At 39.3% G+C, this 24,273-nt stretch overlaps 2 protein-coding genes across 3 annotated transcripts in view; one reads left to right on the forward strand and one right to left on the reverse strand.

The window, feature by feature from the left end:
* Nucleotides 1-206: 206 nt before the first annotated feature.
* Nucleotides 207-16,819, reverse strand: LOC117376468 (docking protein 2-like). The gene is made up of 10 exons (XM_033972963.2): nt 16,516-16,819; nt 15,819-15,941; nt 14,606-14,773; nt 14,105-14,237; nt 8,663-8,838; nt 6,757-7,008; nt 6,401-6,496; nt 5,473-5,715; nt 4,191-4,401; nt 207-2,168 (listed from the first exon to the last, which is right to left on the reverse strand). Exons 1-10 carry the CDS (start codon nt 16,573-16,575, stop codon nt 1,807-1,809), a joined length of 1,824 nt encoding a protein of 607 aa, XP_033828854.1. The 5' UTR covers nt 16,576-16,819; the 3' UTR covers nt 207-1,806.
* Nucleotides 16,820-21,831: 5,012 nt separating this feature from the next.
* The window catches only part of aacs (acetoacetyl-CoA synthetase), a 302,245-nt gene continuing 299,803 nt past the window's right edge, over nt 21,832-24,273 (forward strand). Inside the window, exons 1-3 of one of the 2 annotated variants that reach the window (XM_033973052.2) lie at nt 21,832-22,140; nt 22,667-22,770; nt 23,220-23,340. In XM_033973052.2, the coding sequence (XP_033828943.1) occupies nt 22,002-22,140; nt 22,667-22,770; nt 23,220-23,340 (364 nt within the window). In that variant the 5' untranslated portion in view covers nt 21,832-22,001. The remainder of the gene's footprint in view (nt 22,141-22,666; nt 22,771-23,219; nt 23,341-24,273) is intronic. The other variant, XM_055224337.1, reaches the window with a different exon arrangement.

Raw genomic sequence — 24,273 nt, forward strand, 5'->3', positions numbered from 1 at the left:
GCTCCACAGGGATAATGAAGATGGTTTGAACCTTACTTTTGCTTTAAGAAAGTTTGATTTCATAACGTTGGCATCAACCTAAAGGAGTTGCAATCTATTAGAATTAAAGAAAATGAAAGGTTTTGCTATAAGTCAATATTCATGTATATTTGTTAAATCGTGTTGCTTCTTCTCACAATAATCAAAACAGAAAAATCCACACTTTGGACAGTAAAATTCCATCCTTTTAATATTTGTTTTATTTATAGCAATTTAGGATGACTCTAGGCTATTATTACATTAAGTTAGTCATATTTAAAAATACCATACAGCCTCCTCATGCATGACAAAATAAACAGAAAGAATAAAGAAAAATGCAGGTTGCACTGTGTCGCTAAAATGTTCTGGCCTTTATGAGGGAAAGAGTTTGCTGTTCTCAAGTCTTTCTCCTACTCCTATTACTTACAGTACAATATCAATCCTTTAAGTCTTGTTTAGTCCTCTGTTTACTCATAGAGAGAGAAAGAGAGAGGGAGGAAGACAGAGAGAGATAGATAGATAGACAGACAGATACATACATAGAGAGAAAGAGAGATAGCGATAGTGAAATACATAGATAGAGAGGGGTATATATCGAGAGAGATTGATAGTCATAGAGGAAAATCTAGAGACAGACATAGATAGAGATAGATTAATAGATAAATACATACATTTAGAAAGATACATATATACATATACATACACATTTAATCCACAGAACAGTCGTCTACAGGTGCATGGAAAGTGAGAGAAACAAGTTCAAATGAGGTTAAAAAGTATCGTTGTTGACGTTCAGTGAAGTTTATCATTTTACTGACTGATTCAACGTGGGCCGCAGATATGCCACAGGTGGAGGCAATTCCACAACTGTCAACTTTTTGCCTCTCAGCTTTTTTTTTTTTCCACAAACTGCCACTGCCACTGATAAATGATACCATGATAAATATTTAGCACAGATACTGTCCCACCAAACCGAGTCATAATTTTAAAAACATAAAAGTTGTCACGTGCACTTTAATGCAGCTCTTTGCTCAAACACAGACAACCTCTTCTCCTTTTGGCCAAATTCAGGTGAGTGACAGATTGAAGGATCAGATGCCTTCAGTTACCTCATTTTAGACAACAAAGATGTGTGTGAGCAAAAAACGGGCATATTTTGAACAGGAGACAATGTTATTAGATTGTTTATAAGCTATGGGTTTCAGAATGATGAAAAATGATGACCGTTGCGATAACAGTTGACAATATTGTATTTTTGTGTGAAGGTAATCTGAATAAAGCCTACTATAGCGATTATAAACTGTCAAAGGGCTGTCAAAAGTATCAAAAATCAGGTACAAATCAATACTAAAACTAGCAACTAGAGACTCATTTGAGCAAGTATTGATATTAAAAGTCACATTTACAGGACAGAAATGAACCTTTCCTGATTAGCTTTAGAATGATCTTAAGCTGTATCACACAAAGTATAAGACCACATAGATTAGTACATGCCCATGGAACTATATTGGAAACCGTATGAGTATCGAGTCGATTCCTTAGTATCGAAATTAAGTTCACAATTTTTCTTTCATCACAACCCTACCTGTGACACAACAATCCCGGGAAATTTCAAACTGCACATTTTCTGAGGCTCAGAGGCGAAGGACTCTTTACAGAGGATTACAGACCCGTGTGCATGAAGCGGAATATACAACTCCAGATGTGTTTTTGATGAGGGAACAATGTTACATCATGGTCAAAAACTCAAAAAAGTGAATTTAGCATGAAAAATGTCCTTTAAACTGACTACTGCTCTTCTGTCTTCACTGGAAGGTTGTTATAGGGAGAATATTTTTTATTTGTCCCTGGTCCCTGCTCCTCCTTGGGCCCCTTCTCCTCCTGCTTCTGGTCTAGATCCTGTTCCTGGTCCGAATCCTGGGCTGAACCCCGGTTCTTCCCCGGATCCAGGTCTAGTCCCTCCTGTAGATCAGGGAACGCCCTCTGAACCCGCTTGGGTACTGCATAGTCGTCAGCTCGGGGGTTGTAGGGAAACTCGTGTCCTTTAGGGTCTTGCTCAGTTCCCATGATCCTCCAGGCTTCTACTCGGATCTCCTCTGGCTCATCGTACAGAGAAGCTGCGGCCACCACGGATGCTTTTTTGGCCGGATCTGGAATCACAAAAAAATCCTATTAGAATGACCCAAACAATAGCAAATAATATATATAATGTATCTATTCAATTTGAGCGATATGACAAAACGTACTAATATTGTACTTATTGTAATATTGTTTTTCTCATATAGTTTTGTTAAAGGTCCTAAAAACAAAAACATACCTAGATTTGTGTATTGTTTTATTTTTATTTATGTCTTTATTGTTAGTCTATATCTCTAAAAATGAAATGCTCTGTTTCACCTGGTGATGTCATGAAGAGGTAGTTTTCAAGTTAACAGCTCCTTTTACCCTTTGTTTGAATCTAATTATGTAACTGCAGGGTTGAAATATGCACATATTAAACATGTGCAAATTAAACAAAACACAACTTTTGAAGAGGAAATAAAATAGAGATAAGAAAACAGAATATGGACAAGATAAGAGGCCGTAATGAAACTATTTTAGTTTTAGCCATAATATGTTATTTCCTCTTCAAAACATCCCCTGACATGTGTAATAATAATAATAATCATATTAATAATAATACATAGAATTTATGTAGCATTTTTCAAAATACTCAGAAGCGTTACTCGGCTTTATTCACTGATGCTATAGGCCTATGCAGTAGTGGATACTATTGTAGCCACATCTGAGGCTGATAATCTGTGTTATTATTTCCTTCCTTTAACTACTTACACTAATCTACTTTCATACATGGACAATGTGGGTGAAGTGTCTTGCCTAAGGACACAACACTCTACACAGACTGTCTCTTTAAGATGGACTGGACCTGGTGATCATTCTGATCATTTCAGTGCTGACATTGTCTTTGCTATTTAAGCAGAGGTGGTAGAGTAGCCAAATATTGTACTCAAGTAGTGTTACTTCAAAATAATATTATTCAAGTACAATGTAGTGGTCCAGGAAAGAGTTTAAAAAGTATTTGAGAAAACTACTACTCAAATAAGAGTAACTAAAGTATCTGTTGGGACGTAACATCTGATTTATCATTTAAAGTTAATATAAGTTAAAGGACAAAATATTAAATAATGCATAAAATATGGTATTTCCAAAGAATAGACACAAAAATGAGACAAACTAAATCATATCTGAAGCGGTGCAAGACACAAATCATTTCATATTGTCGACATAAAGCTCAGGTAGAATCACAGTGGGGAGAGTAACTACAACTTTTACTCAAGTAAGAGTACTGTTAATTCAATAAAAAAATTACTCAAGTTGGAGTTAAAGTATTCTGCGAGAAAAGTATTCTGAAAAGTACAATTTCTTTAAAAAGTTATACTCAAGTGAATGTAACGGAATAAATGTAACTGAGTACTACCTCTGCATTTAGGACTATAGCAGATATTGTTTTTTAGCATCACTTGAACGTTGCTGTTCAGTGCACAAGAAAGTGTTTTTATTAGTTTAGAAATCAGGATTTATTATTACACTTTTTTGTCATATCTACATTACCAGTCAAACGTTTGGCACACTCTGTCATTGGCATTTCTTCTTTATTTCCATGATTATTTACAGTGTAGATTCTCGCTGAAGGCATCAAAACTATGAATGAAAATGTAGCAATTTTAGAAAAAATAACCACCTTTTGCTTTGATCACCTTTGCACATGTGGCATTTTTTGACCCTAACAGAGCACGGCTGTGAAGTAAAAACCACTTCAAGAGACTTCATCATGAAGCTCATCGCAAGAAGACCAAGGGTTTGCGGCACTGTCGACCAAGCAAATGGCATCAGCATGGATACTTTGAGGATTTTTATATATATATATTTTTTTTTTTTTTAGGTGAATTATTTAACCTTTTTTCTTTACTACATAATTTCATATATTTGCTTCACATATTTGATGTTTTCTTTATGTATCTGAAATGCAGAATACAGTAAACATCAAGAAAATACTGAATGAGAAGTGAGTGTGTCCTTTTGCCTGGTAGTGTATATACATTATGTTACAATGTGAAATACCAGGACTAAGATGTTTGAAACAGAGTACTCCATGTAGAGTGCAGATGTACCCTTGCTCTGGCAGCCTTCCGGTTCATCGTAGATGTGGTCCGTTCTGTCGCTGTGAAAGATGGTCCTGATCTGAAACTCATCGATGCTGTCATACAGAGGATCGGCCCCCAGAGGGCGCTCTGACTCCGCCCCTCCCAGATCTCGGAGGTCAGGGATCACCAGGTCAAAGGGCTGGGAGTACTCAGACTCAAGACTGTGCCGTGCTTCAAACTGAAGAAACATCAAATGAATTCATTGTCACGTTTGTCACATTAACAAGTTATCTTTGTCCAAATAAGCAACCCAAAAGGTTACATTCACGTTCTAGAAGTGAATGTTCAGATGGAGGGCGGGGCCTATGTAGCTCTATTGGATATTAACTTTTTTGGGGGTTGGCTCCACAAACTTGTCATATTAATTTTATGGCTTATAGTCCTTTCAACTGACCAATGGCACCACTTTCTGAAGATCTTTAGTTGAAGATAGAATGTTCATTTATCCTGACAGAGAAGATGAAGTTTGTGCCAGTTTTTGTTTCATGTAAATAGACCCTTGCCTTGTCAGCAATATGAATTCTTGGGATTTTTGTGGCTTCACAAAAAGAATCCATCTTGTTCAGGTCTGGCTGAATAGTTTGCATGTGATAGGTCCAGTGATGCGTGGACTGACCAGTCACAGAGAACCACTGGTTTGAGCAGAAGCACAGGACAAACCAAACCAAACATGGCGACGCAGACAGACATACTTCAGGCTATTTTATTTTATTTAGTTTGTGAAAAACATGCAGAGGGAGGCACTTTGTGCATTTGTGGACGGGTTAGATGCATGTGCTTTTTTCTCAACAGGATTTAATTAAAGTTTGATTTTTCTGTTGTGACACTTTAACCAATCAGCATGATGTATTTGTTGGAACACTCTGCTCATTGGCTCTGGATACTTTCACCGAGAGCCATCCCAGATTGGTTTGTAGAACTCTGTTCAGAGAGCTACACATATCCATCTGCTGAGAGCCATGTTAAATAAGCCCAGTAATTACAGAGATATTAACCATATATCAGGTCAACACATCTGCAGTCTGACAAATCCACCACAGAATTCTGACCTGTTCATCAGCTCAGTGTTAAAATATAGGGCTTCTAGAATGTTGTGATGTCACGTGAACACAACCATGTTACTTATGAAATAAACCAAAAAATGTTCATGTTGATATAACAACGAATGATATCGATAGTGATCACCAAAAACAGTATTCCGATATGTCTGCATTTATAGCCTGTCTCAATCCTATTCAGTATTACTTACTGATCCGTTGGGGCCCTCCGTCTTGTTCCTCTTCTTGCCTTTCGCTGGGACCTGAGAGTACGTTGAGGCGGGGCCTGGAGTAGCGAGGGTGGGGCCTGGTGCTGAGGGGGTGGAGTCTCCAGGCAGGGGGCAGCTGCTGATCATTTTGACCTGGTTCTTCCTGTGCACCGGCAGGTCCCTGTTCTCCAGAGTCAGGCTCTTCACTGCAGTCAGCGTTTTGTCCACCGGGGGCTCCAGTCGGCACTAAGGCACAAAAGCAAATGTACTGTCTTTTCAACTTCAAATGTATGATTGTTAGTTAATCAAAAATCCAGTTTGCGCTTAAGCATATGGACAAAAGGGATATATATATTTTACATCTTACAGTCAAATTGCACAAAATAAAACAATTTGTTGACCTAATCTTTTATTTATACCAGTAGTGGAATTATTTAAAAGTGATATAGTTTTATTGTTGTTCTAGAGGCAACTAAGGTTGGTTAACAAAATTGTATTAAAATGAGACACAAAAGGAAAGGCTCGTACTTAAGGGGAACTAAGCACTACATTTTTAGCTACAAAACTGTATATATGGCATTTAAATAGTAGTTATCCACACTTCTGCCCCTGTAGCCTGGTGTTTTTGGCTGAATCAGAAACACCTGGCTGTGATCAGGGCAGTCCTGGGTGATGTCACCAAGAACTTGAAATTGCAGAGGCCACTGAAGGCAGCACAAACTTAAACATTTTTCACCAACAAGTTGCACATTTACCTAGTTTGCCAAAAATGACTAGGAACAGTACACAGTGCTATTAAAACACCATAAACACAGTTTTGTAACGAAAAAAGTGAATTTTCATATTTTCGTGTTTCAAGGAATATATATCAAAGCTACTGGATTTCACTTTTGTTCCTTTATTGTATAGAGTGTATGTATCTACTTCCTACCAGGTGGTGGCGCAGTGAAGGGGAGGAGCTCTCTCTATCTTTGTGTGTGCTCTGCAGAGTTGTATCATTCACCAGACTGTAGACGGGATCAGGATCCTGTGGAGAGAAAGGGGTTTACAGGAATAGTAAATATTGAGATGTTTAGGACAGATAGAGTGAATATAGTACAAATGAGAGAAAATATATGGGAAGAAAGATGCTGAGATTCAGAAACATGAGGCTCAGAGGAAGACCAAAGAAAAGTTTTATGAAAATAGTGGAAGGGGACTATGAGATGGAGCAGAGGATGAAGAGGAGAGGGTCAGAAGGAGCAGAGGATGCTGAGGAGAGGGTCAGAAGGAGCAGAGGATGCATACCACTGGGCGGGGCGGCAGAGAGCGGGAGATTGGCGGGTGGCTGTCCAATCCCAAGGAGGTCTGTCTCTGTGGGCGGGACACGGGTGGCGGACCATCCAATCCCGTTGAGGCCGGGCTATGGGGGAGGGACATGCGCTGGCGGTTGATGGCAGTTTCAACAGCGGCGAACAGGGCATTTCCGAATTTGGTGTCGAACTCAAAACTGCCCTCCCCAGAGTCACAGCGCCGACCGGCCTCAAATGAGAAGGAACTCTGAGGAGAGGGGTGAGTCAGTACGGTCAAAGACACACCTCATCCAATGTATTTTTTTATTTATGTTTGTTACTTTATTCACTTTATATACACACAGAAGGCATCAAATATATGACACAAGATATGTATATATATGTTGCATAAGAAAATGCTGTTTTTTTACTATGCTCCATATGTGTCATTCATGATTTTGATGCCTTCAGTGGGACGTTACAATGCAAATAATCATGGAGATATATATTTTAAATTTACTTTTGGCTGGTAGTGTAGCTTGTATTTTTATAATATATTACTAGTTCTACATAAAAACATTGTAAATCGATGTCTTGTTAAATTGCATTTTGTTAAAGATTCAAAGGCAGGTTTTTGAAAGAGATGTGTAAGATTTTTTATGTCAGATTTCATTAATATCACATCCCCAGATATAAAGTAAAGATGTTCAAATCAAATACAGATTTTACTGATAACAATTGTTTGTTTTTTACCAGCTAACGTCATGAAGGACAGAGCAAATATCACATATCAGGACATGTTTGGGCCACACTGGGTCTATCAAAGAGGTTTTATATTGTCTTCTATGTATTAGTAGGTGTAGTAGTAGTTATGGTAGTAGTAGTAGTAGTCGTAGTAGTAGTACCAGTAGTAATAGTTGTAATAGTAGTTATAGTAGTAGTAGCAGTAGTAATAGTTGTGAGAGCAGTTATAGTAGTAGTAGTAGTAGCAGTAGTAATAGTTGTGAGAGCAGTTACAGTAGTAGTAGTAGTAGTAGTAGTAGTAGTAGCAGTAGTAATAGTTGTGAGAGCAGTTATAGTAGTAGTAGTAGTAGTAGCAGTAGTAATAGTTGTGAGAGCAGTTATAGTAGTAGTAGTAGTAGTAGTAGTAGTAGTAATAGTTGTGAGAGCAGTTATAGTAGTAGTAGTAGTAGTAGTAGCAGTAGTAATAGTTGTGAGAGCAGTTATAGTAGTAGTAGTAGTAGTAGTAGTAGTAGTAGTAGCAGTAGTAATAGTTGTGAGAGCAGTTATAGTAGTAGTAGTAGTAGTAGCAGTAGTAATAGTTGTGAGAGCAGTTATAGTAGTAGTAGTAGTAGTAGTAGTAGTAGTAGTAATAGTTGTGAGAGCAGTTATAGTAGTAGTAGTAGTAGTAGTAGTAGTAATAGTTGTGAGAGCAGTTATAGTAGTAGTAGTAGTAGTAGTAGTAGTAGTAGCAGTAGTAATAGTTGTGAGAGCAGTTACAGTAGTAGTAGTAGTAGTAGTAGTAGCAGTAGTAATAGTTGTGAGAGCAGTTATAGTAGTAGTAGTAGTAGTAGCAGTAGTAATAGTTGTGAGAGCAGTTATAGTAGTAGTAGTAGTAGTAGTAGTAGTAATAGTTGTGAGAGCAGTTATAGTAGTAGTAGTAGTAGTAGTAGCAGTAGTAATAGTTGTGAGAGCAGTTATAGTAGTAGTAGTAGTAGTAGTAGTAGTAGTAGCAGTAGTAATAGTTGTGAGAGCAGTTATAGTAGTAGTAGTAGTAGTAGTAGTAGTAGTAATAGTTGTGAGAGCAGTTATAGTAGTAGTAGTAGTAGTAGTAGTAGTAATAGTTGTGAGAGCAGTTATAGTAGTAGTAGTAGTAGTAGTAGTAGTAGTAGTAGTTACAGTAGTACAGCCCTGTGCCTCACCTTGTCCCTGCCGAAGCGTCGCAGGTACCTGTAGGGCCAGGAGAAGAGCACCTGTCCACACCTGTCGATCAGGATCAGTGCGTCAGCGTCGGCCTTCAGCACCGCCTCCCCCTTCAGCCTACACCGCTCAGAAGCTTCAGTCCTACGAACCAGCACACGGAAGTCCTGCACCAGGACTGCAAAAAGACACAAAAGACCAGGACTGAACCAGGACTGAACCAGGACTAAACCAGGACTGAACCAGGACTGAACCAGGACTGAACCAGGACTGAACCAGGACTAAACCAGGACTGAACCAGGACTGAACCAGGGCTGAACTAGGACTGAACCAGGGCTGGATCAGGACTGAACTAGGGCTGAACCGGAACTGAATCAGGACTAAACTAGGACTAAACCAGGGCTGAACCAGGACTGAATCAGGACTGAACCAGGACTAAACTGGGACTGAATCAGGACTGAACAAAGACTAAACCAGGACAGAATCAGGACTGAAACAGGACTGAACCAGGACTAAACCAGGACTATACCAGGACTGAACCAGGAATGAATCAGGACTAAAATAGGACTAAACCCGGACTGAACCCGGACTGAACCATAGTTGACCCAGGACTGAACCGGTGCTGCAAAGAGACAAGAGACCAGAGACTGAAACAGGACTGAGACCGGGATTAAACCAGGACTAAACTAAAACTGGACAAGGACTGAATTATGGAAGCAGGACTAAATCAGGACTGAAACAGGACTGAACGAAATATTTGTAGAAATGGTAAAAATAAATCTTGCTTTATATATTTTTAAACGACATAAATGTGCAGCGCTGCAGAAAGCCCTGAAGTAACAGAAATAAGTTGATTTCAGAGAGTACATCGTTTGGTTGTAGAAGGAAGTAGTTACTGTGAAGATAAGACTGAGGCCTGGCGGACTAAACCACAAGTTTCCACCAACAGTAAAACTACAAAGTGCAAAAGTACACAAAGCGAGTACATAGTAGCACACACTAGTACACAACTTTAGGTTTCTATGCTTTGTGAGGACATACTTACACTGTCCATACATTTCCTGCAGACTGACTCTAGGTAGGCTGCTCTTTTACAGTTTTAAAGGTCCTATATTATGCAAAATTGACTGTTATGAGCTTTAAACCGGGTTATAATTCTGTTACCTCCTCAAGAACATACTGGACTTATGTTTTGTTTCATTTGCACATGTTTGACCCTTTATTATTAGTCTGTCTACATCTCCAAAGCTCAAAACGCTCTGTTCTACACTGTGACAACATGAAGTGGTTTCAAAATAACAGCTACCCTTTCCCTTTTGTTTAGCACAAACTGGCAATTACAGGGCTGAATCCAATTATGATTTTAGTCAAAGTGTATGGAGTTTACACAGTAGAGCACTTCCTGTATTGCGACAGTGAGTGTTTTCCGTTTGAGAAAAGAATTCTAATAAAAATGCAGGGTTTGAGTGTTATGTGCGAATGAAACTAAACACAACTATAGGTACGTTTGTGATGAGGAAACAACATTATAATATAATAGATCAGAAAATTGAGTAATCTTGGCCATTTATGGTTTATGATGCTACAGTTTTTCTCAGTCTCATTCTCTATGTACAGGTATGAACAGTACTAGTTGTTATATACAGTTGCTTTAACCATAATATTTGCCTAATCTTAACCTAAACCTTAACCTTAACCTAAATGAACCTGTATCTTAACTTTAGATCTGGTTCCTGATCTAATAATGAGGGCTGAATTTGTGTCCCAATAAGGAATCTATGATGTGACTCTGTACTCATTTCAGTCCATAGCCCGCGGGAGTACACATGTTTACTTTCTGGTCAGGAATACTTAGATCACATGTGTCAAACTCAAGGTCCGTGGGCGAAATGCGGCCCGCTATGTCATTTTATGTGGCCCGCGACAGTAAATTAAAAGGTATGACTGTCTTAAAATGTCAGTTTATCATTAGATACACAGTTAAACAGACATTTTTTCATGTCTATGCAAATCCATCTGCAATATTTGTAATTAGAATAAGTAATAAATATTGAAATTAACAAGATTAAAAAGTAGTTGCCTTTATTTTACATTAAATTCGGTTACATTTAGTGACATTTATGTTACAGTTAGTTACATCTGGCCCTTTTAGAGCAACCATTTTGTTGATGTGGCCCTTTGTGAAAATGAGTTTGACGCCCCTGACGCAGATAAATCTAAAAAGTTTTAGACTGATTGAAGGGAGTTGCACCCACATTTAAGGATAAGAAGTAAACTCCACCTAGAAAAACCTGGGAATCAAACTAGGAACTTTTGCATGTGAGGGCTGGCCACTTGACCACTGAGTAGTCACTGTATCTGTCTCATCTTTGGTCATATCTATCTCAGTACAAAAGGAGAACTTTGATCACATGTTCAGGGTCTTGTTTCCAAATACAAAATTGCTGGGCATTATCCTTCCAGTTGTTTTAAGCATGTTTAAAGAAGATATACTGTTCTTGTCTCTGCTGTATAGTCATAATCTATGACACTTGTGGATCATTATGCTCTTAATTGTACAATGGCAATACTGATCTAAAATGACTTAATAAAAAACAGGTTTGCTGACTTCTGGGGTAGAATGAGGTATCAGGAGTTGGTTCCCAGCTGCTTCTTTACAGTACACTGCTATAAACTTCATCACAACAAAAAGCCGCTCTGCCGGACCATGTCGTCTTCCCCACCAATGGAGCGAGCAAGGGGCAGTGTTTTCTTTGTATGTTTGTTTTTGTTTTTTTTGTATTTCGACCAAAATGGTGATGCAACACTTGCTGAAGGACTAAACAGAGGATAAACAACAATACTGAAACACATTTTTGCTACTGACTTATATATTGATATTTTGTATTTAGTTCAGAGTTGATGCCTTTGGTTCTTGTAACCGTTGATGTATTGTTGTGAATGTTCCTGCTTCTGCATGTGTTATTTGGTTGCTATGCCGACAAGCTGATGTAAAGGTTATATTAGTGAGTTACTGGTCTGTTTTTGGAGACTGCTGTTATTTTGCTCTAGTTTTGGTGTGGGTTATGGCCTACAGTAGCCTTTGTGTTCAGAAAATACTATTCCAGAGCAAATTTGGCGAGTTTCCTTACACCAGAATGCTACAATATTATATTTGCACAATATAATTCAATAACATGAGCTGCATGGATAAACAGTAGGTCGATAGAGTAATTATCAGGACAGGCCTAAGGGACCACATAGACTGGTATATGCTGATGGGCCACTATGGAACCTACATGGACTGAGGGATTACACAGATAAGGCCACATGGGAATAACACAGACTGTATAAAGAGGTGGATTAAGTAAGTCTGAGGTCACCCACGCTGTTCGGCTCTAGTTAAATGAAGCTCATTGAGACTAGCAGTTATAGGGCCAAATTTGGAGCCACGTTCCATGTTATGAATTCGATCTGCAAGTATCATAGCAACCAAAGACCAAATCCAGAGCGAGGTTGTTGAAAGTAACGCCCCTTCCACTTAAACCTGTTGCTAACGCTAGAGGGAGTGACCTAGGGATTGATTTACGGACACAATAGCGACATAAACAAATAAAACACCACAAATAAAAATACCAGGATCAAGTAGAGCGGGTTAATACCAAGACGAAAATCACGAGGCGAAGAGTCGATGGAGCTGGAAGTCCACATATAATCAATTTGGAATGTGGCGGCAGGCGTATTAGCCATGTCCATTTATATATAGTCTATGGATAATATAAAATGAATTACTATGATTTAATATTGAAAATCACATTCTAGAGTCTAAATAAAGAGTATTTTTTTATTATCATTGTGGTATCGTTATCAGTAGTGTGTACCGAGTCTATTTCTTGACATTGAAATCGAGATTGGAATTTTAGTATCATGACAACATTTTGACTAATTAAGAAAATAAAGTCAGAGAACAAAGTGCGTACAGAGCAGTGTGTGTAAATGGGGGCAGATCGGAGCAATTGCTTTTTGAAAATAGGAGTATAAAGATTGTTCAAACATGCAAAAATCACTCTAAACACAACTTCAGAGGCTAAATGAGAAGAGAAACAACTATAACATGGTTAAAAGATCTAAAAAAAAATCCATTTAGGACAAGACAGGATCAGACAAGAGCAGACAGAAGTGGTTTAGCTAAATTTGAGCAGGTTTTGATGGAACAATCTAAAACGAGAAGAGTTGGGATGTGCCAGTGAACTTCCTGTCACACAGACCACACTTCCTGTTCGTTCACTTCTTCTTCTGTAGTTTCTAAAAATAAGTGTGCAATGCTAACCACATCAGAACTCATTCTGTTCCTCTGCATTCAAGCTCAAGTCCTAATATAGCCCTGGCTTGGTCCTAGTTTAAAAAAACACCATGCTACATAATTACAAATAAATGCATTGATTCATGATTAAAGTGAAGAGACGCTGTGTTAGCCTGTAAATAAGCATGCTAATTCAAATGCTACTAAAGAGAGATGCATGCTCCGTCAGCAATAAACTCAAAAATAGAGGTGTAAGAGTAAAAAAGAAAAAACAACACAGAGGACTGAGAAACAATGTGGATTTCTGCAGAATCACCAGTCGAAGCACCAAACTTATTTATCTCAAGTAAAAGAAGTTATATATATTTTGAGAGATCTTCCACATTTGAGAGACACGTGATAGAAAATAAATGCCATAGTTGGACCTTCCCAAGTTACAACGGAGGTTTTTCATGCTCTATGTTCTGATTTCAGACCTTTCTGCTCAGGAGAGATGACACACTGACACTGAGTCGTTTTCCTCAGTGACCTGGAGATGTCCAAGGAATGGTCAACATGAGGATTTTTTAACGTTGTTGTTGTTGTAACCCCATAAGAGCTACAGTACAGGAACACTGTAGTCTGTAGAATTGGTGGCACTGGCTTTCCAGGGCAGGGGAAGGGGACGTTGCTAAAACTATTAGTGTAAAGTATGTTCTCAAAATGTGTTAAAAAGTATTTCTTGTCTCTTTTAACACTAATCCCCTTTAGGCTATATTTTCACAGTTATAACTGTTTCCTTCCATCATTCATACCTCAGACTGTGGTATTTTTAAACAACACATTTTTAGGCCTGTCACAGTCAGACCCATAACTTCCCATTAAGCAGAACAGAGTTCAACAGAGCCCACCCACTACAACCTACAGATATTTTAAAAAAAAAAAAAAAAAAAAATACACAAGTATGAAAAATGCATGAGAATTTTACTTTTAGAACCTCAACAGTGGCTCTACTCAGAGCTCCTGTCTATGTCACTAAGAAAGCCCCTGTTTTGACCACTCCTGGATCTCCTGTATTCCTGCCCCAGAAGTTCTAACCCCAGATAAACAGTGCATGGTCTGTTTTTTGCATATTGTGTTGACATTTCTAAGGGCATAATGGTGGTCTGTCGACTGAAAGTACCTGTTTCCCTCTGGCTGTACAGAGAGTTGTCCTCCATGCCGGCCGTGGCTCCTTGGACCTGGTTCAGGTTTGGTTCAGACCTGGTGTTCCTCTGAGAGCTGCCCCTCTGTAGTCCTGGCCCGGTCCAGTTCATCTGAACACGACAGCACAAGGACAGAGATCATTGTAAGGGTTTTGTTTGGTCAACACATGACATGTTTAACAAATACAGCTATACTGAATGATTAATAATGATAATAAGAAGAAATTAACTAAAAACTAGAAATTATTACCCAGTCAGCTGTCAAAATTAAGAAACGGTAAATTCATTCAAATTGCAATTTCAATTATTCTTGCAGCTTCTACTTAATTAAGAGGTTATAGGGTATTAATTAAGTAGTTGAACCATTCTTAATAACATATTTGTTCATTGTGAATTAAGTATTTACACATTTTTAAGGCCAATAAAACTGTAGTTATTATAAAGTATATCGTCACTTGTGAGTTTTTAAATGTACTCACAGGGAAGGCGATCTCACACAGTCTCTGGGTCCACTCATCCGCCTGCAGTCTGTCTGCAGCGAACACAAAGATCTTCTCTGTGGTCTCCAACAGGAATGCACTGGTGTCTTTGGGAGCGCTATCCACGTCCACCGGTGACACGCGGATACACGAGGACAATCGGATCACCTAGCAACCACACACAGGGGTCACCTAACAACCACACACAGGGGTCACCTAGCAACCACACACAGGGGTCACCTAACAACCACACACAGGGGTCCCCTAACAACCACACAAAGGGGTCACCTAGCAACCACACACAGGGGTCACCTAACAACCACACACAGGGGTCACCTAACAACCACACACAGGGGTCACCTAACAACCACACACAGGGGTCACCTAACAACCACACACAGGGGTCACCTAGCAACCACACACAGGGGTCACCTAGCAACCACACACAGGGGTCACCTAACAACCACACACAGGGGTCACCTAGCAACCACACACAGGTGCAGGTCGGCCAGGTCAGCTACCAACCGCACACACAGGTCAGGTGGGTCACCTAGCAACCACCCCCACCCCCCCCCACCCCCCCACCCCACCCCCACACACACACACCCCTGTTGGATCACCTAGCAAACACACACACACACACACACACACACAGGTCAGCCAGATCACTTAGTAACCACACAACCACAAAGTACAGTGGCTCAGGGACAGAGTGGTCAGTATATTACCAGGAAGTTTTCACCGAGCAACCATACACACACAGGTCAGCCAGATTACCTAATAAACACACACACTTTTGTGTATACTTATATACCAAATACAGTGGTAGTAGTAGTATTAGCAGTAGCAGTAATACTATAGTCGGAGTGGTAATGGTAGTAGTAGTAGTAGTAGTAGTACTAGTGGTGGTAGTAGTAGTAGTAGTGGTAGTAGTAGTAATAGTAGTACTGGTGGTGGTTGGTTGTAAAAGTAGTAGTAGTAGTAGTAGTAGTGCCTTTTTGTTATCCTGTGTATACATTTGTCTGTGTTGGATAGTAGTAGTAGTAGTAGTAGTAGTGGTAGCAGTAGTACATTTTTATTATCTTGGTACCTGCATGTGCTTTTGTCCATGGTAATAATAGTAGTAATAGTAGTAGCAGTACTTTTTTGTTATCCTAGTGCCTGCATATACTTTTGATTGTAGTATTGATCGTAGTTATAGTAGCAGTAGTACCTTCTTGCTATCTTGGTGTCTGCGTATACTTTTGTCGGTGCGTTCATTCCAGTCGTAGATCTCCAGTCTGGACACGGAGCAGTGACTCTCTCTGAACAGGACACACCACATTTTCCTCCATCTCTGCCACAGAAATAAACAACAAAATCAATTCAAAATCAAACTCAATAAACACTGTATTATCTAAAGTGACAGAATACTTTCATTTTAAACGGTTTGCATACGTTCCTAACTTATCTTATTCGTTCTGAGCCTCTTGATGAGTTTATAACGGCTTTTCATAACTTTCAGAGACCAAGGCGGAATTTGTAATGCTAATGATAACAACTAGCATGCTAACACACACTTCCTGATACGTGGACAATCAAAGTCTTTATAATGAGATGCAGCCAGCGGCATCTGTACTTGGGAGAGACACATTTTGCTCAAATACACAGACAAATTGTGTACAGAGCCTCTAAGATGCACTGAGACCTTTGTATATATAAAGTACTTTTATGAAAATGTACAAATTGAAAAGAAAATAGCTAACAAAAAAAAAAAACTCATGTCAGTTAAAGAGATTGGGACAAGAGCCCAGTAGTAATAACATATAATAAGTAGTAACAGCAGTAGTAATACTTTTAGCAGTGGTAGTAGTAGTAGTAGTAGTAGTAGTAGTAGTAGTGGTAAAATGTAATAGTAGTAGCAGTAGTACCTTTCCAAATCTCTGTTGCTGTAGAAACAGAGCTCCTTTCTTACTCACGTCGTCCTCCATTTTCTACTTTCTTCTTGTTTCTCACAACATTTCAACTTTGGTCTGTCGAAACCTGGTTGAGTTCTGCCTGGTCCCTGTTTAGACGCCTCAAAACCAGTTCAGATCCATATAGTCCTGTTCAAAACTCATCTAAACCAATTCAAATTCACCATGATACTCTCCTCTTTCTCTCTGTAGATGGTTTAGTCCAGATTCTTGCAGTCCTAAAACTTGGTCTATACTTGGACCTGGTCTGAGCTTGTTCTCTGAGGATGTTGCAAAAGTGCGGAGTTTGTGGCGCAGAGCTGTTAAACATGTTTCCTGTTTTTGACGTCACCAAAATGTCGATGAGAAAAATGACTATGACAATGCTGTTGGTAATGAGAAAAGAGTAGTAGTAAAGTAGTAGTAGTAATAGTAGTAGAAGTAATAGCAGTAGTAGTAGTAGTAGTAGTGGTAATTCAGATAAATTTATGGAGGCTAATAACCAAATGTATTAAAGACTGATTCAACATTAAAAAAATATATTTATTTAAGGTTTTTACATTAAACAGAATTAGCTGCAGAATAGGGTGGACCCAGGATCGCCTTTTTTTTAGTTTTGTAGAGTGGAACCAATTTTAATATTTTAGTCAAATGAAGCAAAACTTTACGAGATTTCATTTTAGCGTCTTTTCCCCATCTACCGTTATTAACCTCAAAATTCCCTCCAAATAAACAGCCAATCAGACGAGTCGGAGGCTCGATCTGCTCTGGAACAGAGCGAGACGTGACAAGCTGCCGCTAGTCGCTGCAGTTTGTCGCTGCCCGTGGCCGTGTCCCAATTCGCCAAATGCACCCTTTGAAGGGTCCCTTCGAAGTACTCTTCAAAGTGTGGTTTGAAGGTTCCGCCATCTTGCCTCAGTGTAGCTGCCATCTTGCTGAAGTGGGACAGGCCACGGACCGCACTTCCACCGCTGTCTTTGAGCGTACGATATGTACGTTATTTTTTATTATTTATTTAAAAGAAAAAAAGTCAAGATGTCGTCGTCACAGCCGTTTCTTTCTGTTTAGATTGAATATCAATAGGCAAATATAACGTTCAAGGTGATTTTTTTACTCAATTGTAGCTACTTCATAACTTTAACAAAATAAACCTTGTGAAAACGTAATAACAGAGACAGAGGAAACAATATCATTTTTACATTCATAGTCAATAAACCAGAGACACTGATTAGTTGTACATAAAGTGGGATATTGCAGTTTAACATTCGGTATTTTGTCCAGTGGCTGCACCACTTTAATAACAGTAGAGGGCGCTGTTTCCCTTCTGTGCCGTGCCAGTTCTTTCCATCTGATTATTATAAGGTATTTTCTAGCAGTGCAGCGCTACATCAAACTAGTATCTTGATTTACTAACACGAAAGTAAATGACACGTGCCACCAGGGGGCGCAGACCTATGGAATGTACGGAACTCATGAAGATTTTGTGCACGTCTCAGGACTCTGTTCTGTCCTTTCCTCAGAGTCCGTTGCTTCATTGTTCACATTACCTGTGTGGATCATTAAACCTTCTGACTTTACGTTTCAGTCTCTTGGTCTTTGACACAATAGAAACGAGCATTCTTACATTATTCTTATTGCAGTAATAATTTCTCATGATAATAATGTTTCTTATTGTCTAGCAATAACTGCACATTCCTTTATTCCATGTAACTCCTTTTTAATCATCAAACACACTGTACAGATCTTTATTCAGATTTAACAGTTTCATGTCGCACTGATGAGGTAAACCAGTACGAACATTTGAACGTATATTGTGCAGTGGACTCCATTTTCTTCTCTTTTTTGCGTAGCCGCGGTGCATGATGGGATATAGAAGTGCGTGAAGTGTGCACGGATGCAGGCTTCGGTTACGTCCGATCTCCATGGAAACGGTGCAAAGGGAAGGGCGGGTTTGTCGGCCGCATTCAGTAGGGTGGGTTGAAATGGGACAGCCCTTGTAGCACCGGAAATTACGTAACTGCCCTTCGATGCACACTTCGAATGGTGATTCTAAGGCCAGTTTGGCGAATTGGGACACGGCCCACGTGTTCGATTTTAAAGCCTCTGTGATGAGTGTCGCTGCACACTGTCATTAGTCGCTCCCCGTGTGTCGAGCCCATAAGGGTCACTTAAATTAAAAAAATGCGGGCGCTACGAGAAAAAAGTCATAGTACTACGAGAATAAAGTCGTATTTTTATGAGAATAGTCTGCTGTGCGTGAATGAGTGACCAGTGCGTTATGAAGAATTTGGAGCATTTTGTTCAGATAAAGCAATTTCCTCCAAATCTGTTTGGTTCCTCCGACTAAACAAACTGAAATACTTGCAGTGTCACTTCAAAGTACTTATACTGATGATAGTGCGGTGATGGTGGGATAAAAGACACAGTATTTCATCCTGGGTAAACCCCAGTTGAAAGTTTATCTGAACAAAATGCTCCAAATTCTCCATAACACACAACGCACTGGTCACTCATTCACGCACAGCAGACTATTCTCATAAAAATACGACTTTATTCTCGTAGTACTATGACTTTTTTTCTCGTAGCGCCCGCATTTTTTATTTTATCTAAGTGACCCATACATTGTTGGATATGGCGTATTTTAAGAGAGCTGTTACGCCATCTAGTGTCAGGCTTCTGCAAGTGAAGTCTAGGCCATTGAAGCCTCTATTGATGTGAAAGTGTAATGTGTTCCCCTTAGATTTATATGTTAAAACAATACGTCCCCGTGGGCTTAATACTGATATGAAGAAATATAAACAAATATCTTATGTAACGTTGAGTTAAATCTCCAAATTTCTTTCTTGCTGCGTGGACGACCTCTACATCTGAGGCCTCCAGGTTCCCGGATCCCACTTTGAGAACAAACCGTCTGCTCCTACAGACATCTCCAGGAAGGTCTTAAAGCAGGTCCACATCTCCATCACGTAAAAGGATCTGTTAATGCTTGACATCTTAATGATTTGAGCACAACCGTAATGATATATATATGTATAAAGCATTTAATCATAAGCTCCCCTTGTTTACAGATGTTATTTGAACAGAGAGAGTCAATATCATCTTAGACGAACAGGTAAAAAAAAGTAAGACTAGAACCAGTAAAAACATCATTGTGTTTCTGTTCGAGGGGTTAGTGTGTGGAACAACCTTGAAGATAAATTAAAAAACCTCCTACACAATAGAAGCATTTAATAAGTATTTTAACCTCCTGAGACCCGAGCTCTTGCATGAGATACTTTATTAATTTCTCTTTGTTATTTGGGCCGATTGGACCAGATGAGTCTAAATACAAAGAATTGTCTTTTTACATTATGTAGATTCTGAGAAAAAAATTATGTAAATCAAATGTCCTCATATGTGGACATTTTACTCATTTTGATAAAACATTTGAATAATGATTTGCAAAACCTATTTATTAAGACCCTGAAAACAGCAACATTTGTCCTGAGTAAAAACAAAATGAGAAACAACAATTGTGCCTCTTGGAACAAAGTGTCTCATGTGAAGAGCTGCAGACAGGAGCAGGAAAAAAATTAAATTAAATATTCTAAACATTCTAAACTGTTAAAAAAATTAATATATATAATATATTTGCATTGTTGCTGTTCTTGTTGCTGTTTTTCTTCTTCTAAAAATTTGCATTGTGGCCTAGACAACCCAAAATGTGTTGTCCACATATGAGGACGCCAGGTCTCAGGAGGATAAAACATTACCCTTTGAAAATTACAGGACTCAGGAATGATTCATGTGAACTGTCGTGGTTTGTAGTTTTTCTTTTGTTACATATTGAGTCATATGTTGTAACTAATGCTGCTTTTCTTGGAATTCCTGTGTGTTATTAAATATTAATTAGGGTTAGGCCTTACTTCAGCCTAAACCCTTTCGGTCATGATAGAAATGTTATGTACAACCTTATACAAGTTGAAAAATGTCTGATTTTGAATGAATAAAATACTTACTTACATATGATGATGACATAATATTTAACAGGGGTGCACTGGCAAATTAACAGCTGCTTTTTTGTAAGGATGCATAACCCACATTTTCATATTTTTGAACAGTCTAGCGCTCACTTTTCTATATGCAGTCAGTGGTGCTCACACAGGCACAGCAGCTCTATATAGAACACATTCTGGTTGAGCTGGTGTAATGTGCAAGAACCTGACTGATCTGCACTGTGCACAAATACACAATGCAGATCAGTCACATGGCATAGTGGCCTACTTGTGGAAGTGGATACAGTCATTGTGTGAAGTGACTCTGGAGAGATATGTTCTTAAATTTGTGCTCTATCAGGTCTAAAAATGTAAACCTGGGACCTAAACAGAATGCCACTGCCACCATGCAATCAAGATTCAAATTCTGTATTCAGGTAGGCCTAATTTTAACACATTGTACATATCTTTTTCCATGTGAGGCTCAAACACAGGCATATAAACGTGCCATAGAATACCATTACTGTGGGTTATGAGTATAATGTATGTTTGTGTCCCAGATGAACTATTTTATGTAAGGATCAAGGGTAGGATGATTTTCCCTCTCCACTTGCATGTCCTGAGGTGGGTAGTTCTTCCTGTTTTGTGATTGGGCACACCTCTAACACATCCCTCCTCTCCTCTGCTGTGATTGGTTCAGTCCACGCTCATTGTCTCCTCCAAATGTCAGTCTAGAGAAGCCCACACGCCCCTCGCATAGAGCCATGGGTCTGCTGATGTGAGACCAGTCCTGTGCAAACCAATCAGAGCTCTTCATTTGGCAGGCAAGGTCCCGGCGTGCACGCGCCCCTACACCCGTGGTAAAGAGTGGCGCGTGCATGCCAGGGAGACGTTCATAGGTACGGGCATCTTTTACATCTTCTTTTCTATCCACCCCTTTTTTATGTTCTAAATGAAAATGACAACCATTGACTTATACTATAAAGAAAACACGTCCCTCAATCTAATAGCATGCCACGTTACACACTAAAAATACGCATTTATGACTTAAAATACGATTTATTTTGGGGGTTTTTTAACGCGTAGTCAATATTTTGCAAGGTTTAGGACTTGTCTAATCCTTCAAATCTAAAATATATTTGTTTTCCAGGCAGCAAAAAGTAGTATTTAGTTTCTCTTAGCTGGTTTCTGTTCATAAATTCCAGGAATGTAATTTATGTTGAGCTTTAATTAGATTTATTTCGCCTAAAGTTTAGATTTACGAGGGCACGCGAACTATCCCCGGCTACGTCCTGACGCAAACTGCCCGCGCTACGTCGTGACGCAGGGCGGGGCGTGTCCTGTCAGTTTTCCTCGCTGCTCCACGCTTCCTTGAGACACTCTGCTTTGCTAGTTGTCACGCACCGCTCCTCTGCAGCTCCTTACACTTGTCCTGGGTGATTTTTTTTTAGCTCGAGGACGTTTAGCGGACAAGTCAAGTGCAGCAAAATGTCGAAAGATACGGAACAAAAGAGCGAAAAGATCATGGATATGGAGTGTAAGGCGCTGTGGTACCCGGACGCGAAGAGGGACACACAGATGGATAGATTCAGGATACAGGTCAACAAGGGCTACGGGCTTAATCTGGGTGAGTGTGGAGGAGGAGTTGGAGGAGGTGGAGGAGGCAGCGAGGCTAGACAGAGCTGTGACAAGGAGGTTTAACCGGAGGGAGCTTGATTAACTAGTTAGTTAAGCCATGTGACAACAACATAGACTCTCCTCCCTCTGCAACACAAGTGTAACAGCCTGACTATACTCACTGTTAGCATGCTAGCTTAAATATGTCACACTGGGATGATGAACTACTGAAAAAGCCTAATAAGAATGCAGAAAAAACAGGTATACTTCATCTTGAGAATGGTTTATATGGATTATGTAACAATTTCAGATATTACAGGCTGCAAATCACACATTTTCAGTCTGGTGATGATGATGATGAGGCAAGAACTTGTAGCTTGTCCAGTTTCCAGATTACTCCAACCCTCTGTTTAAGTTAAACATTGTGAAATCTGATCAGATCCTAAGTTTAACTATTCCTGTCCTGTCCAGATATGCAGGTATGAATGTGATGTTAAATATAGTTTTCTCTCTTTGACACTCTGGTCTCTCTGCAGGAAACTATCATGATTTGTATCAGTGGTCAGTGGATAATTATCCCGAGTTCTGGACACAAGTGTGGAGCTACTGTGGAGTGGTGTGCTCCAAACCCTATGATGAGGTAAGATTAATCTCTTCTGTTCCACATCGTAGCACATGTGTGGGAGTGGTGTGTAAAACAGGACTATATACATTCTTTATGTTTTGTAACGCGCTTATACCTGTTCATGCAGAGATTGTTGGATACACATTTACACAAGAAATTACATTATTCACTCCAAATATTAGCTTGTGTGTTTCTTTCACATAAACCTGCTCTATGAAACATGTATAACTCTATTTAAAATGCTAATATATATCTTCCTCTTGTAACCATTTTGTAAACAGAACTAAGATATTTTATTGTTCCTTATTTATTTGTTGCTAATGGAAACTGTAACGCTGCATCTAGGTTCTGTCAATCGTTAACAATATTTTTGGTCTCTCCACACAATATTGGAAAAATTGCTAATATGAGTCTAACGTTTTAACTTGACATTTTGACGTTTACTCCTCTCTGGTCGTGCACAGGTGGTGGACACCTCCAAGAAAATCTCAGATGTTCCCGAATGGTTCCGAGGAGCTCGTCTAAACTACGCTGAAAATCTCCTCAAACATGCAGACCAAGATAAAGTGGCTCTCTACGCTACGAGTAAGGAAATGCATGTGTGAAATTGGTTTTGTAAATGCAAATACACGTTATTTTTCAAGGCTGTATTTGGTACTGTTTATGTGAGAGTTATATATAATTTGAACTATTTCCCCTAGAAATTGTAATGAAATTGCAGGAGAGGCTGGAGCAGAGTAAAAACAAAACTGCAGGGATACGTTACTTTTATTATATTAGACCCCTGCTCTACCTCTCCAGACTGTCACTGTAATGAAAAGCCCATGGTTTATTGCTGTGTGTGTCTGTGTGTGTGTGTGTGTCTGTGTGTGTGTCTGTCTGTGTGTGTCTGTGTGTGTGTGTCTGTCTGTGTGTGTGTCTGTGTGTTGACAGAGAGACTGGGCTTGAGAGCACACACACTTCTGTTTAGGACTGTAATGCTGTTATCTGCAGGCCCATTGATCACAATATGCTGCAGCCTTCCTCAATGTCAGTAAACCTATTTCTTAGTCAGATATGATCCACTTGTTCGACTGAGGGATGATACACACCCACACACGCACACACACCCACACGCACACACACACCCACACACGCACACACAGTCAGATAAGAGACTGTCGTGTGTCTGAAGCTGCTTCCTCTGTCCTGACTCACTGCTCTTGCACAAAGCCACTAAATGCAATTAATGTTTAATGAATTGATTTACTGTTTCTAAAAATATTCTTTAATATTTTTGAGTTACCAGGTGAGTTTCTTGTGTGACTTTGTTCTTTCTTTCTTGTGTGAGAAAAGTATGAAAACACTTTTGTGTCTCATGCCTTAAGTCCATAGATCCTGAAATGGCCTGTGGCTCCTAAATAGTAAAAAAAACAGCTTAAAGTGTCATAACGTTATATAACTTATAATTCTAATTTACATTTTGTTCATGTTTTTCAAATTGTAAGAGCGAATGTTTCGCAACAGCTCCAAGTGTGA

Source organism: Periophthalmus magnuspinnatus, chromosome 9, assembly GCF_009829125.3.
Source record: "Periophthalmus magnuspinnatus isolate fPerMag1 chromosome 9, fPerMag1.2.pri, whole genome shotgun sequence".
Classification (NCBI taxonomy): domain Eukaryota; kingdom Metazoa; phylum Chordata; class Actinopteri; order Gobiiformes; family Gobiidae; genus Periophthalmus; species Periophthalmus magnuspinnatus.